Source organism: Odocoileus virginianus, chromosome 12 (assembly GCF_023699985.2).
Source record: "Odocoileus virginianus isolate 20LAN1187 ecotype Illinois chromosome 12, Ovbor_1.2, whole genome shotgun sequence".
NCBI lineage: Eukaryota > Metazoa > Chordata > Mammalia > Artiodactyla > Cervidae > Odocoileus > Odocoileus virginianus.
The window spans coordinates 56,370,884-56,387,548 of record NC_069685.1 but is presented as its reverse complement, the minus strand read 5'-3'; the positions used below and the strand labels follow the sequence as shown (position 1 = coordinate 56,387,548).

Genomic DNA, 16,665 nt, shown 5'->3' with positions numbered 1-16,665 from the left:
AAGTGTCGGGGGAATTTGAACCTGGATTTCTCCCCATTCCGAAGTTGACTTCTTACTTCGCTAACCAGGGTATTTCTTGCAGCTCCTCTGTTAGGAGAAATCAGAACCGTGAAGGATTTGTTCTCTAGTCACACAACAAATACTTTCATTGCCTCGTGTCAGGTTCTGCTGTGTGCTGGCGATAAAGACTTGACCCTGGGGGTGGGGGGAGGAATCAGGAGATTGGGATTGACCTATATACACTACTATGTATGAAATGGCTCCCCAAGTGGTTCAGTAGTAAAGAATCCACCTGCCAATGCAGGAGATGCAGGAGACTCGGGTTCAGTCCATGGGTTAGGAAGATTCCCTGGAGGAGGAGATGACAGCCTGCTCCAGTATCTGGAAAATTCTATGGACAGAGGAATGCATGAACCATGTCTAAAATCGGTAACTAATGAGAAATGACTGTATAACACAGGGCATTACGTGTGTGCTCAGTCGTGTCCTACTCTTGGTGACGTCATGAACTGTAGCCCGCCAGGCTCCTCTGTCCATGGGATTCTCCAGGCAAGAGTACTGGAGTGGGTTGCCATTTCCTCCTTCAGGGGATCTTTCTGACCCAGTGATCGAACCCACATCTCGTATGTCTCCTGCATTGGCAGGCAGATTCTTTGCCACTACCACCACCTGGGAAGCCCCATAACACAGGAGACTCTACCCAATGCTCTGTGGTGACCTAAAGGAGAAGGAAATCCAAAGATAAAAGGATATATGTATACATAGAGCTGATTCACTTTGCTATACCACAGAAATTAACACGTTGTAAAGCCACTATACTCCAACTAAAAAAAAAAAAAAAGGACTTGACCCCAACTTACTGATTTCTACAATATATCCCTCAAAATTAAGCTACACCCACAGAGACCTTAGGAAACAGATTTTATCATTTCAGCCTCTCTGCTATTTAATTTTGTCAAATTGTGATTTGTAGGTTCTGTGGCTCATCCAGGGAACCTGAGAGAGACAGTCCTATAATATTCTCTTATAGCTCATTTGGTAAATAATCTGCCTGCAATGCAGGAGACCCGGGTTTGATCCCTGGGTCAGGAAGATCCCCTGGAGAAGGAAATGGCAACCCACTCCAGTACTTTTGCCCGAAGAATCCCATGGACAGAGGAGCCTGGTGGGCTAAAGTCCATGGGGTCGCAAGAGTTGCAAGACACAACTTGACAACTAAACCAACCAACATAATATTTGCTATTGGGCTTCATTAACCTTAATGCATCCTCAAAATCACCAAAACAAATTACACAGCGTTACGTCATCTTTATAAGAACCCAGGGGAAAACTCCCTCCTGGTTTTTAGCAAACACCTCGATTTGTTCGTCTTCTATGAACTCTGCATAAAACTGCAAAGAACTACAGTTCTCTCCTTGTTTTGGCATTTGGAAGCCCAGAGCCAAATCTATTTCTATTAACTGCACGGGATGTTCCAGTTCTGAAAGCTGAGAAGCAAAATATCCTAAAACTCAGTCATGTAAAAGAACCCTTACCCAGGCTCCTGGATGCTGTGGGTCAGTGATTGAGCATGGGGCAATTGGTCGAATGACCTGAAGGCTCTTTAGTCCCATGTCTGGGGCTGGATGCTGGCTGTGGGCTGGGGGCTTCAGCTCTGCTCCACATGGGCGGCTACTCACAGGCTGTCTCCCACTGAGGTCGTTTGGGCTTCCTCACAGCATGGCAGCTGGGTTTCAAGAGAGAGTGTCCCAGTGCAAGGGCAAGTTAGGCAAAAACCGTATCACCTTTTATAACCCTTGGGAGGTCTTCCGGCTCAAGAGGTCATCACTTGTCCCCCTACCTGGGGCCTGGCCTGTGTGTAGCTCAGCCTGGGTGCTGGGGAGCATTTTTCCACTACCATCACCATATTCTATTTGCCAGAAGTAAGTCCAGCCTGTAATCAAGGGGAGGATCAGATTCCATCCCTTGATGGGAGAGATGCATCATGGCCCTGGAAGATAGTGTGGGACAAAAAATATCACTGTGGCCACCTTTGGAAAATACAGTCTGCCACACACATCCAAATGGAATTCACTGATGTGTGCAGATCATTCTTGGTTTTATTATTTTATTGGTTGCCATTTCCTCCTTCAGGGGATCTTCCTGACCCAGTGATCAAACCCATACCTCTTAAGTCTCCTGCGTCGGCAGGCGGATTCTTTGCCACTCCCACCACCTGGGAAGCCCCATGACACAGGAAACTCTACCCAGTGATTCTGCAGTGACCTGAATGAGAAGGAAATCCCAAAATAGAAGGAACATATGCATACACAGTCAAAGACTCTTTCTTATATATAATTTCATTTATTTATTTATTTGGCTGTGCTGGGTCTTTGTTGCTGCGCGGGCTTTCTCTAGTGGGCTACGCTTCTTGCAGCGCGTGGTCCCCTCATTGCGGTGGCTTGCTCTCGTTGCAGAGCACAGGCTCTAGAGCGCAGGCTCAGTAATCGTGGTACACAACCTTAGCTGCTCTGAGCCACGTGGGATCTTCCCAGATCAGGGATCGAACCTATGTCTCTTACACTGACAGGCGGATTCTTTACCACTGAGCCAGCAGGGAAGGCCAGTCCAAGATTCTTGATGGAACCAGGCAGGAGACAGACAGTGTCTGTCACCAGTGCCAGTTTCTGAGTATTCGTTGTATGCTGAGAGCCATGCAAATAGGTCCTTCATTATGCCTTCACTGCTTTTATTCACAAACAATTCTCTTATCAACATTTCATAAGCAGAGGGACTTCCCTGCTGGTCTGGTGGTTGGGAGTCTGCCTTGCAGTGAGGGAACTAGTTTGATCCCTGAGTGGGAGACTAGGATCCCACTAATCCATAGGGTAACTGGACCCCCCGCACAGCCATGAAAGATCTCGAGTGCTGCAACTAAGACCCAGTGCGGCCAAATAAATATTTTAAAAATATTTTACAAGTAGAGAAACCAGAGCACAGGAAATGGAAGATGTTTACCAGATTTGGCATTGTGGAAAAGGGCCAGAGGTGGGGTTCCCTTCTGGGCAGCTTGACTCGGTGGTCCCACTGAGTCACCCCACCCCACATGTCTCCACTCTTTATCCTTGAAGCTCATTCCAAGCAAGATCCTGAGATAAGACTGAGACACGAAGGTTCTGCAGGATTCAGCTGTCTCCTTCCTGAAATGTCTCCTCTGACCACCAAGTCACCAAGTGTTCTTTTTTTAAAATATGGTCTTTTTTTTTTAAATTTGTTTGGCTGCACGAGGTCTTAGTTGTGGCATTCAGGATCTAGTTCCCTGTGTGTGTGCCAGCTAAGTGGCTTCAGTCGCGTCCGTCTCTGTGCGACCCTGTGGTCTGTAGCCCCCCAGTCTCCTCTGTCCATGGGATTCTCCAGACAAGAATACTGGAGTGGGTTCCCATGCCCTCCTCCAGGACATCTTCCCGACCGAGGGATCAAACCCTTGTCTTTTATGTCTCCTGCACTAGTAGGCGGGTTCTTTACCACGAGTGCCACCTGGGAAGCCCATCTAGTTCCCTGAGAAGGGAGGGATCAAACCCAAGCCCATGTATTGGGAGTGTAGAGTCTTAACCCCTAGACCCCTGGGAAGTCCCCCCAGGTGTTCTTAAGTGCAACTTTCTCTGAGAAATAAAGAGTATTCATTGACTTCCGTGTATATATCAAGATTAACATTCTCTCCAAGTCAGATCAGCCAGCCTGTCGCAAACTGGGGGATTCGACAGGAAGTTTCTGAGCACCCACTTCTTGCCAGGCCCTGAGCTGACCCTCAGGAATCCAGGCACAGGACACACATGTAATGTCACACTGGACTGAGATCCACTGGAGGGCGGGGACTATGCTATTTTGGCTTTGCAGAGAGTCCACTATAAGTGTCCAACATTGGGGATGGAGGAAGTAGAAGTGTTTGTCTACTTCAGCTATGAAAACTTGGGCGAGTGACAGACCCTCTGAATCTATTTGCTCACCTGTAAAATGGGGACTAGAATGATCCCTGCACACCTCCCAGGTCCATTTTGGGAATCTTTTGACTCTGTAGATCTCCCATTTAGCTTTGATTTCTAAAACACTCAAGAGTAGGGACTTCCCTGCTGGTCCAGTGGTTAAGATTCTTTGGTGCTTCCAATGCAGGAGGGGTGCAGATTCGATCCCTGATCAGGGAACTAAGGTTCTGAATGCTGTATGCACGATTCAGCCAAAATGTAAAGAAATTAAAAAACAAAAACAAAAAGTACTCAATAGAAAGTGTGGAACCTAATAGTAATAATCACATAAAATGCTTGGGAAAAAGTGGAAGTGACAGTCACTCAGCTGTGTCCAACTCTTTGAGACCCCAGGCTTCTCGGGCCCTGGAATTCTTCAGGCAAGAATACTGGAGTGGTGGCCATCCCCTTCTCCAGGGGATCTTCCCAACTCAGGGATCAAACCCGGGTCTCCCACATTGCAGGCAGGTTCTTTACCTTTTGAGCCACCAGAGTGCTTAGCATGTAACAAATCCTCGATAATCAGAGCTGTGAAGCACTCTGGAGCCTAAACTGAAGCTTAACTGAAGTTGATACGGAGAGGGAAAAAGAGATTGGGTGAAATGAGTCTCCTCTCTTTCCCACCTCTGGAAGTGACAGCCTCAATATAATGCAATGAAAGTTGGAAGGGGTCGGTGGCTGGGGAGATGGCCTGATGTTTAAAAAACAAATGGAAATCTAAAACTCTTTTTATAAAGTCTTAATCCACCAAACCAAAGTTTTGGGCCACACATCTGAGTTAGTCTGCATTGATTAAACAAAACCCTATCCATGGCTCGGAGCTGGCAATTTCATTGGGGTGTATCTGGTTGAGGGTATCAGAGGAGAGGTTAAAGTGGAAGCCTGTTTGAAGGACACAAGCAATTAGCTCAACTGACTAGCTGTTGCTTTACCCCTCTCTGCCCATTTAGCCTTGATCGCTTATTTTGATTTTTCCATGTAGGATGTGGCTGGTGAGTCAGGAAGAAAGGAGAGCTTTCGTTATTTGCCCTTTGCTAAGTTCTTGGAAATATCAAGAATACTTGGCCCTCAAGACAAACCCCAGCTCTGGGCCTAAAAGCTCAGTCCAGATATGTTATATATTTATTCAAGGCAGCAATTGGCCAGGAAACGACTATAAAACACACATTTTGAATAAAAGAGGGAGATTTATGGTGCATTTTCGAATCTGAGTCATATCTCCCTGCCTCCCCCAGGCCAGGAGCCCTTAATCACTAACATACCCCCAGCTTGTACATTCGGTGGGCACAGAATTGCTTCCTTCTGGTCCTGTCCCAGTTAAAGATGTGATGGGGATCGTGCTACTTCATCTGACAGTCAGTAAATGAATTGCCAATTCATTCTGAACGGAGATGGGGGCTGGTTTTTTCCTCGGGAAGCAAAAAAGAAAAGTGAGGTCTTTTCATACATATCTTTGATCAGTTGGGACTTGACAAATTATTTTCCTAGGAATTTCTCTATCCTTAATGCCACAGGGGGAAAAAATGGATTTACTCAAAAAGAATAGCTTTTATGTTTCAGAAATTAGAGCAATGTAAAAGCTTTTCTTAAGTTCCTTTATATATCTCTCTCTGCCTCTCTTTCTCTCTCTCCCCTTCTTTTTCTGAGAATGTATTTTTTCCCCCCAGGAGAAGAAGGCAGATACCAAATAGATTTGGGAAGTGCCACTGGCAATAGCTAAGCTTTTGGCTAGTTATTTCAATTGCATAAAAGTAACAGAAATGAGGCTGACTCCCTGAATACAATTGGTATTAAAAAAGCAAAGTCAAATCTTCTGCTCCCAGTTTCCCTTCTGGTACCTGTTTTTTGTTTGTTTGTTTTTTCTCCTCTGGACTCCTGTTTTAGGGACAAACTTCAACCTTAAGAATACCTGAATTGTGTTTCAATTATCACATTCTCATGGCTTAGACATTCACTTACCTGACAGCAGAAGGCTATTTCGATATCAAGGTTTTTATCCACTATGGTACAATCTTAAAAAAAAAAGAAAGAAAGTGTTGAAAATATCAGTGGTACAGAGCCGCCATGAACAGTTGGGCAGGCTGTGCACTGCACAACTTCAAGTTGGCCCCATTTGGCCAGACTATCAATGTGAATGACCTGCTATGAGACGATGCTCTGCTCAGTCTTTGTAAGTGGGGGTAGCAGCTTTGAAAAGGAATTCACATAACCGAAGGGAAGACTGGAGAGTTGTAATTATAATAAAGGGACAATCTGGGGGATGTATGTGGAAGGAACTAAAAAGAGTTTTGTGAGGGACTAAACTGAATGTGCACTAGTAGTTTTGGTCTGTTTATTTCTCCACTCAAGATTCTCTATCGAAAAGAGAAAGAAAGAGATGCAATAAGCTTTTTTTTGGGTCCCGTGCTCCCCACCTCTTGTCTAAGAAGAGGAAAGCTCTAGATTAACAGTATTTCTCTCCTAGTGCAGGTTCCCTCCAAGAAGACCCTAAAACAAGGATTTGGGTGCAGTGGTCTACGTGAGTGGAGTGAGACTCGAAATAAGGAAGGGCAAGAAACCAGTGAAGGATGTGGTAACAAGCAGGTCGAGCTTCCTGGGTGGTAGAGTGGTAAAGAATTTGCCTGCTACTGCAAGAGATGGAGGGGACCTGGACTTAATTCCTGGGTTGGGAAGATCACCTGCAGAAGGAAATGGCAACCCACTCCAGTATTCTTGCCTAGAAAATCCCAGGGACAGAAGAGCCTGGTGGGCCACAGTCGATGGGGTCACACAGAGTCAGACACGGCTGAGCAACTAAACAACAGCAAGCAGGTCACCACCATGAGCAGGTGGGACTCAGTCCCCCGAGGGATCCCGTGAGAGACTGTAAAACAAACTCAAAGTGGTCCCATCAAAGGGACAGAAAGCTAAGCTATTTATAGGGTAGTCCTCTTGTCCCTCATTACCTGATTCCCTGGCCAAGAATGTGCCTAAGGCTAGAGAAAGATGTCAAAAGCAGAGAGACTCAGATGCAGGAAGCTAGACCATCCACCCAGTCTGCAAGTGACCCAGAGGATGGACCCAGGAGGCAGGGCTGGGCACTGACCCAGCCATTTGCTGTGCCCACCAAGACTACACACAATGCAAATGATATAAACGCTCCCAAAGATTCAAGGTGCAATCTCCAAAAGAAGGAAGAACGGATGCAGGGAGGTCACAAAATACCAAATACCCATCACACAAGGAATCTAAGACAAATGCAATTTGTCTGGGTGTTGGCCCCGTCCCTTCCATTAAGTAGCCTCTTGACCTTGAGCAAGTCACTGCCTCCACCCTGGAGATACCAGACCTTGGTTTCCTCTTCTCTAAAGATCAGTGGAGTATGAACATCTGATATTTCCAGGACCTAAACCTCAGGATTAGAAATGGGGCTTCCCTGGAAAAGAATCTGAAAGAATAAATATACATAAACTGAATCACGTTGCTATATACCTGAAACCAGCACAACATTGTAAATCAAATTCAATTAAAAATAAGTAGATAAGGGACTTCTTTAGTGGTTTAGTTTGTGTGCTTATGTGTATATGGATGTGTGTGCGCACATGTGTGTATGTATGTGTATGCTTGTGTATATGTTTTTGTCTTATGTGCGTGTGCTTGTGTCTCTGTATATGTGTATATTGTGTGTGCATGTGTGTGTACATGTATACTTGTGCTTGTGTCTGTCTGTATATGTGTGTACACATGTGTGTGCTTGTGTCTGTGTGTGTATGTGTTTGTATGTATTTGTTAGCAAGAGAACAGTTCTTCTCTCGGGACAATAGTTTGAGCCAATAAGAGCACCAAGCCTCCAAAAATCAATCCCAAAAATCAGAGCCAGAGAAATATCCAGATGCCTCCTTGTTTCTGCCAAGGAGAACATTCCACACTCAGCAGGCAGCTGCCTTGGACTGGCACCCAGCTCTGCCACTATCCACTGTCACCCCTTGCAGAATCTCCATCTCTTTATCCTTTGAATCAGACACTGGTGCCTCACCTTCCTCACAAATTCCATTTGGTCAATGACCAAAAAATAAATGTGATTTTGTTTCACTAATTCTATTCCTAATTATAAAGAGAATTCATCTTCATCTCAAAAAATAGAAAATATCCAAATACACAGAGAAACTTTAAACACCCACGATTCTCACCACTGTTATTGCATTTTATGTCCTGGTTTTTCTCCTCTGAGCATGAATGAATGCAGATGTATTTAATAAAATTGAGATGTTGGTAGGCATGCTACTTGTGAACCACTCTTTCACTCACAATGGATCTTGAGCATCTTCTTCAAATTGTCTTCATAGATGTATTTCTTAATGGCAAACTGGTATTGCACTGTCTGCTCGGACATTAATTTATTTACCCCAACTCCAGTTGTCTCCAGTTTTGTATGATTAAAAAAATCATAATGAACATCCCAGAAAACAAATATTTGAGCACACCCCAGATTATGACCTCAGGACCAATTCCTTAAAGCAGAGTTGTCCAGTTAAATGATTAGCACATTTTTAAGGCTTTTGATCTATTTTGCTAAACTCTCCTCCCAAATGGTTTATCTATCTTCATTCCAGCCAGGAATTTATGAAATTTCTTATTTCCTCATTAGCAACATTTTTATTATTATTTGGCCATGGCAGGTGATTTGTGGGATCTTAGTTCCTTGACCAGGGGTTGAACACAGCCCCTCAGCAGTGAAAGCTCCATGTCCTAACTGCTGGACCATCAGGGAATTTCCTGTATTGTTATAATTAAAATATGCATTTGCTAAGTCAATGAATAAAAAGTTACATGTAACCTGCATTTCACGCATCAAAGTCTTTATTAAGCATGTACTGAGATAGGGACTTAATGGACATGTCCAGAGATAATTATCTCAAACCTCACAACGGTCCTTTGAAGCAGGTAAAAGAAGTCCTTTTCGTGACCAAGGAAGCCAAGGCTTGGACAGACTTAGGTTCCATGCTGAGCTCTGCCACACACACCAGCTGTGTGTTGTTGTGCGTGTTCCCAACCTCTCCGGGCTCATACTAGTGGTCATGCTAATGGTCTCTGATGCCTCTGATGCTCCTCTGCCTCATAATTTTGTCCCACACTTGAGCGCTCGTGTCAGACAAGGAAGCCAGAAGGATGCTGTAATGTTCCTCTCCCAAGTACAGAGAGGCCCACCAGCTCATGAAACCTGTCTGTCCTCTGCAGCTGTGGTGAGAAACTGGAAAAGACCTTAACACCATCAGTAGGTCCTCAACAGAGTATCTATCACACAGGCTGGGACTCCAACACATGCTTGTTGAACAAATGAATAAATGTAGACTCAGTGATTACTATCCATTCATGGACCTGTAGCTCATTCCTCTATCCCCATTTCTGCCTCAGGACCTTTACACAAGCTGTTCCCACTGCCTGAAGGGTTTCCTTCCCAACTTTTCACTTGGCTAATTCAACTCATCATTCAAGGCTCAAAAACCAGGTTAGGACTCCATGTTTTATTTCTTTATGATATTATGCACACTGCTTTCACAGTTTTCCCTGCTTTTGCAATTACTAATTAAGAAGACAATTACCTAAGGGCTGTTTCTCTCAGTAAACCATAAACTCCAGGATGACACAACCTCTATCACCTTGTTCATCACCATGTCCTCAGTACTTATCCCTGATCCAGTCCAGAGCAAGCATCCAATAAAGATATTACAGAAACATAATAATTTGTGTTGTGTATTTTTTAATTTTTAAAGATTTTTCTTGATGTGGACCATTTAAAAAGTCTTTATTGAATTTGTTACAGTACTGCTTCTGCTTTATGCTTTGGTTTTTTGGCCATGAGGTATGTGGGATCTTAGTGCCTCTACGAAGAATCAAACCCACATCCCCTGCCTTGGAAGGCAAAGTCTTAACCCCTGGACCACAAGGGACGTCCCCAGTGTTGTGTCTTTTGACATCTAAACAATGATAAGACTACATGAATCTTTGGATATGACATCCTTAAACCTACCAATTTAGTATAAAGATCCTTTATTACCACTGTTTGGAACCCAAAGAAGTCAGGTGGCTTCTGTTATGGAAGGACAGTGTCCCTTTTTTGATTTATGAAGCTTGGACATATTTTTAATGATTCTCCAAAGAAGTGACTGTTTGGGTGCTGGACATAGGAGCGTTTACTCAGTATTCTTGTGATGCCCTTGAGAAGGACTAAGACTGCTTATCTTGTGTAGGTGGTTAATTAGTTGGGAAGGTAAGTTTTTCAAGCCCCCTTTATTAACTCATGAGAGTAAATATCTACTTAGAGTACAGTCAGAACTTTTCCAGTGAAACTTAACTCATTCATTCTCTGTGGGGACAGGAAGGCCATTGACCTAGTTTCTCCATCATACTTGAAAGAAGCTGAATTGTCATCTCTGTATAATTAATTCACACTTCTTGGGAGTTCTCTGCTAGGAAAGGTCCAGGGAGACTCGATTAAATGAATAATTTGGAATCAACAAGCCAGTTGCTCCTGTTTTAAGGCAATGTGACATATTTGATGGTTCTAGATCATTTAAAAGGTATGTGCACCAAAATTATAAAAATAGAAAAAAAAAATGGCGGCACTAATCTCGTTACTGGTTTGCTGCTCTGTTTTGCCCTATAAGTGTCAGGACAAACTCGTACATCCTAAATTTGTGGGCTTTGAGTAAATATCCACAGAAACTTACCTGTATTGGGGACCTCCAAAACAATTCACTGCAGTAAATTAACTCAAAGAAATCTTTCAGAAAATCAAGTATTAAGTATTAGGTATGGTAAATATCTTTTTTTTTTTTTTGGTTAGTTGGGATTCCTGATTTTTCTTTTCCAGTGCTGACTCAAATTCAATTAAAACAAATATCTCCATTCCAGAAGTCTAAGTCAGTGGATAAACACACTTAGCTCCATCACGCTTGAATACAGGATTCCAAACACCCCTGAGAACAGCTGGAGAAAGCAGATGGGGCGAAAAATTCACCTGCCAGACAACTTCTCCTTCTATTTCCTCCACTGAATTTCCTCTCAATTCAGTCCATTGAAAGAACACAGGGGGGAAAAAATGGGTGTTCAAGTCCCTTGTACTTTTTAAAGCACATGGTATTTATTAGGCATTAACTGGCACACAAATATACGAAACAAGTACTTAATTCTCACCCCACCCCGCCCTTAGCAACATAAAAAGACATAATCGCAGAAAGACACTCACATGACAAACAGACTCACACACTCTTACGTACTTGAACATACGCAGTCTCACATATTACCCTGTTCTCTTTATTAGGGTCAGTTTAAAAAAAAATAATAACTTTTTTTAATCATGAAAGCAAAGCACATTTGAAAGGGAAGAAAAAATGCAAACTTCGTTTTGAGTATCAATAAAATTAAAAGCTTTTGGCCAGCTCCCATGCTGGATTCCATTTCAGGTTATTACTTAATTAGAACTCCTCTTTATAAATAAATAGTACCAGTAAAATATTACATCTGAAGAACCCTGCAATAATGTTTTACTTACACACTTTTTTTTAATAACCATTTTCTGCTTTCAATAACCACAGTTTGGGGTCTGCATTTGGTGCTGGTATGATGCCTTTGGAGAATGCTCCTCGGTGAGTAAGTCTGGCTGCTTCTTTAGGGATGGTGGTGTTGGTTTTGCATCCAGTTTGGGTCATCGGCGGCGGTGATGGAGGTTTGGAAGCTGGGGGCTGGCTTTTTTTTTTTTTTTTTTTTTTGGTTATCAGGACGAATATTTATTTTGGCTTTTTCACAACGCTTGTCAGCACAGAGCTTGCGCCTTGCTTATCACAGTTCTGCCCGCATGTAAACCGGGGCTTTTTAAGTTTTTCAAAGCGAGATTTCCGGTTGGGAAGGTATAGGCCACGTTTCAGTGGTCGGGAAGGACACGGAGCCGGGGAGACGGGAGGGCCGAGTGAGATAGGACGCCAGATGGAGTCCGGTGTTATCCTGACCCCACTGGTGGGCAGGAGGCGAACCTGGGCTCCATGAGGATGGGGAAGGGAGGCCAAGATTGGAGAGAAGCTGGGAGGCAGGGAAGCTTGACAGAAACATCCCTGGCAGAGGTAGGTAATTTCTTAAGTCAAGAGGGAGGGTGGCCAATTTAGGTTTGGGGGGTTGGAGGAGTATTTGAGGGAAACCCTACAAGTACATATCTTGAAACATACTTGTCTCAGACCTCCCCCAGAATAAGGGACTGGGTCCCATTAAGAAAATTGAAAGAAAAAATATATTATTATTTATTATATAACAACGTCAACATTAACACCAAGACAGGGAAGGACTCCAACTACGCATGAGGATCAAACACTCCAGGAGGCAGGACTTTCTGGAGACCAAAAGAAGAAATCAGGGAGGGCGTCCTGGAGGTGGTGTGATTGTGGCCGGTTGAGGAAGGCGGTGGTTGTGGAGGAGTGCAGGGGGGCGGGGCGGGGACTCATCTCTTCTTGTCGTTTTTTAGTCTTGAGACAAAACAAAGTCACATTTTTTGAATTGTGGTTTCAAGCGACTGATTACATCAGTGTCGAGGGGGGGGTGTGGGGGCAGGGGCAGTTCTCAAGTGCAGGCGTGAACGCGCGGTGAAATGAGACATTCCGTCCGTGGGGTTCTCCCTGTGGCCGTCTCTCTCTCCCCTCCCTCTGGAAAACGGCAGCAAAGGAGCAGGCCTGGCCTTAGCTGTTGTCATTCCACTCTGGAACCATGCCGACTCCGTGCACGGCCGAGTGATACTGATGCGGGGACAGGGTCCTTGGTACACCGTGAGCGTACAGAAACTCCGACGCCTGGAGGCTGCCCGGGGACTGGAGGCCAGTCTGAGGCCCGCACTGCCTGACCACAGGCTGGTGGGCCACGGAGGTCTGGTGTTGGAACATTCCCTCTCCAAGCTGCGGGGAGCCGTGGTTGGCCATGCCGGCCAGCCGGGGGACCAGGGGCCCCGAGGTGAAGTGGGCGGAGAAGTGCTGATAGGGCAGCCTGTCCATGGGTTGAACGGTGGTGACCGTGCAGCTGCTATACGAGGACATGCTGGGCCAGGCGTTGCAGCTAATGTCCTCCAGGCTGGGCACGGGCTCGCTGGGGGGCGCGGAGCTGGCGTACATGCAGGCCTGCCGCTGGGCTGACTCTGTCCGGTAGGAGGCACCCAGGCCCTGCTGCTGGGGGTAGCCGGAGCGGTAGAAGGGGTCCTCCTCGCTAGGTGATGTCTCCATGTAGGGCTTCTTATAGGGATGGTCTGTGCTGGAACATTCTTCATCTGCGGGAAGACAGGAGGACAGACACCCATGAGGCCAGGGACCAGCCATCCCACAGCTCAAGGCTGAGATAGCCATTTGGCCCCAGGATGGAAGGATTAAGTCTGAAAGATGGTTAGCTCCAACCTCCGTTCCAATCATAAAGGGGGTGGCCTGTCACAGCGAAGACTTTGGGCCACAGAGCCCTAAGCAAACAGTTTGACCTTTCAGAGCCCAGTTTCTTTTTTAAAAAATCAATTTTAGTGTATTCCCTCAGTAGAACATTAATGCAATTGTTAGAGAAGATGCTTTGTATAAATTCTAGAAGGTGGGGAAATTGAGCTCAGCTTCTTCACCTGTAAAATGGAAAGAGTCATAATGGCACTTTCTAGAAAGGGAAGCGCTAAATGAAATGGGAAAATATGGGTTAAGTACTTAGTCCAGAGCTTGGTACAAGGAAATGCTCAATAAATGACAATTATTATTATATTCTTCCCTCCTCCCCACCATGTAAATTTTATGAAGGCAACACATGGTCTGGAATACCCATCACTATCTTCCCAGAGCCTGGGACGTATACCTGGTAACAACAATAACAACAGCATCAACCATAACAATAAAAACACATACAGTGCTTACTGCCTGTCACTGTTCTGAGTACTCTTCATGAGGTCACCCATTTAATCTCAACAACCTCACGAGGTGGGTTCTCTTAGTATCCTCAACTTACAGATAAGACGAAGGAGACACACAGAGGCCAAGAATCCTGCCTGCTACACCACGTGACCTGTACGGGAAGCCCAGCAAGGAGGGGTATGTGTGTCTGTACCGCCGATTCATCCCGCTGCACGGTAGAAACTAACATGACGTCATAAAGTAACTAGAAGGAGAAGGGGACGACAGGAGATGAGATGGTCGGACGGCATCACCGACTCAATGCACATGAACCTGCGCAAACTCCGGTAGATAGCAAAGGACAGGGGAACCTGGCGTGCTGCAGTCCACGGAGTCGCAAAGAGTCAGACATGACTGAGCAACTCAATGACGACAACGACAAAAGAAACTTGCCCGTGGTCCTCTGTGGCTGATAAACAGTGCAGCTGGGATTAGAATCTGAGGAATCGCGTGATAAAATCCCTGCTCTTCAATCCATGCGAGACTGTAAGACATGCAGCAAATACTTCTGCAACGGATGGAACAGTGTGTGGACAGACGGATACATGGATGGAAACTGAAATGAATCTCCAAATCCCTTCCTGACACTTCGTGTGAACAAGGACCCAGTGAGGAGCTGTGGAGTTGGTACCAACTACTATGTCACCATTTCCTCACTGAGCAAGTCACTTCCATCCTGTGGGCACTAATTAATCCCTAATACAGAGCAATGGAGAGAGAGTTCTGTGCTGAAAGAGGGTCTTCCTTAACCACTTTGGGGTCACTGACCCCTTTGGGTTCTAACAAAAGTGCGGGGCTCTCTCCTAGGAAAAAACACTGAAACACAACATTTTGAGAACTGTAGGTATAGACAAAAGCGATGCAGACAACTTCAAGGGGCTCAAAGACCCCCTAAGATGCAGACCTCAGTTAAGAAACCTAGACATGCCTGACTCTGGCCCTTTTACTTAGTATCGGTGGGACACTAGCAAGGTATCTGCCATCTCTGAATTCCTTTTTATCACCTTTGAATCAGAGTCAGCAATACTTACCTCACTGGGCAGCTCAGGCGTAATAATATCAAGCATGGAAATCTCCTGCATCCATCACCCAGGGCAGCTCGTGTTGCCAGGGTAACACCACCTGTGTCCCGGCAGACCTCATCCATAATAACACACCTCCAGGTGTTTCCTTCAGGGGAAGCAGTCCTAGGGAGTTTCTACCCAGGCGTAAACCTCACACGGATTCATTCCTTGGCTGGGATTTTACTCCCCAAGCTGGAGATTTTTCTTTCCTCACTTCCGATCTCTTTCTAATGAACAACACTAAGAAATATGCTGATAATAATTGAGAACTAGACTTAGAAAACAGAGTCTTTTCCCAGCTGTGCTGTCAAATGGTGGTATGGTGTGGGTAAACCACTCTATCTTTCATACCTAAACTTCTTTATAATAAAAGGACATACTGGTCTCTTTTAAAAAAAAAAAACAAAGTCTATATAAAAAAAGGAACTATGCCATGTTTGGGGTGTGAAGAAAAATGAAACCCTGGGACACTCCCACATCTGTGACCACAGTGATGGTTGATAGCAGGACACAGGACCAAATAAGGAAGGAAATAAGAGCTAGAATTTATTGAGCACCTACTAAGTGACCTAACTCTAATCTCACAATCATTCCTCAAGGCGGCTGTTCTCATTTCATCTCTTAGAGGCAGAAACTGAAGCTCAGAGGAGTGACCTGCTCAAGGCTATTACAGCTGGGAAAGAGTGGAGGCTGGGATCAAAGACATGACTAATTCACCTTGCCTCCAGCTCTCTGGATTTCTACTAGCCAATGCCACTCACTCAGCCACCTAACAAATACTGACTGAGCCCCGATCAAGCCCCTACCGGGTGCTGGTCAACTGCTATGGTCCTGCTCAGAGCACATCCTTGGCCCTTCTCCATCCTCCCCTGTCCAGGGGCAGGGGAATGAGGGCAGGACCTGTGAGAGCAAGAGGCTGACACTGTGATGAGCAGGCAGTCCTTAGAGGTAAAGGTTCAAGTCCGTCTTCTCCTCACAGTAAGTCCTACGGCTTAGCACTGGACTATAAACCAACAGTCCATGCCAAGTAGGGTAGCTTGGATGTGGGTTCCACCCAACACCTCCACTCTCATCATTCTCCAGATGATACCCCACATATGTCCAAAATCTCCCCCTAAACATGTATCTTCACATCTATGTTGCACCCATCTAATAGCAAGCACTTATTTTCAGCTAAATTTTTTCTGGGACACATCTGGGACCCATAGGATACTTAAACATTGGTCCCCAAAAATTGAAAAATGCAATCATCATTCTTCCAGGTGTTCTAGCTACATGATGCCAACAATCCAGATGTTTGAAGACATCCAGATGAGCAAGGGTCCATATTTTTCACTTTTCAACCTAACATTTTGGGGGCATCTTAAGGACACTGCTACACTCCACTTATTTATTTTTTTGTCCTGGCCACCTCCTCCTTCGATTCCTTCCCTCCATTCTTCCTTCCCTCCACCCCTCAGATCCATAAATCTGAATGTTTCCATTGTTGCTGGAATCATAACCTTTGGGTTTTCCATTTAACCAGGGCGTTCCCCTTTTCAATAATAGAAAGTACAGCTGCAGGGTACCCTTGGCAAGAGAAAAAAAAAAAGGCAAACTAACCAGTCCCAAGTTTATGATCCCCTTCCAGATTGGTTACAAGTAAAAAAAAAAAGGATAATATGA

At 45.0% G+C, this 16,665-nt stretch overlaps 1 protein-coding gene across 1 annotated transcript in view; it reads right to left on the bottom strand.

Annotated features, from left to right (window-relative positions):
• Window positions 1-11,099: 11,099 nt before the first annotated feature.
• TBX5 (T-box transcription factor 5) overlaps window positions 11,100-16,665 on the bottom strand; it is a 49,503-nt gene continuing 43,937 nt past the window's right edge. Inside the window, exon 8 of the mRNA XM_070475326.1 lies at window positions 11,100-13,284. Coding sequence (XP_070331427.1) covers window positions 12,707-13,284 — 578 coding nt within the window. The 3' untranslated portion in view covers window positions 11,100-12,706. The remainder of the gene's footprint in view (window positions 13,285-16,665) is intronic.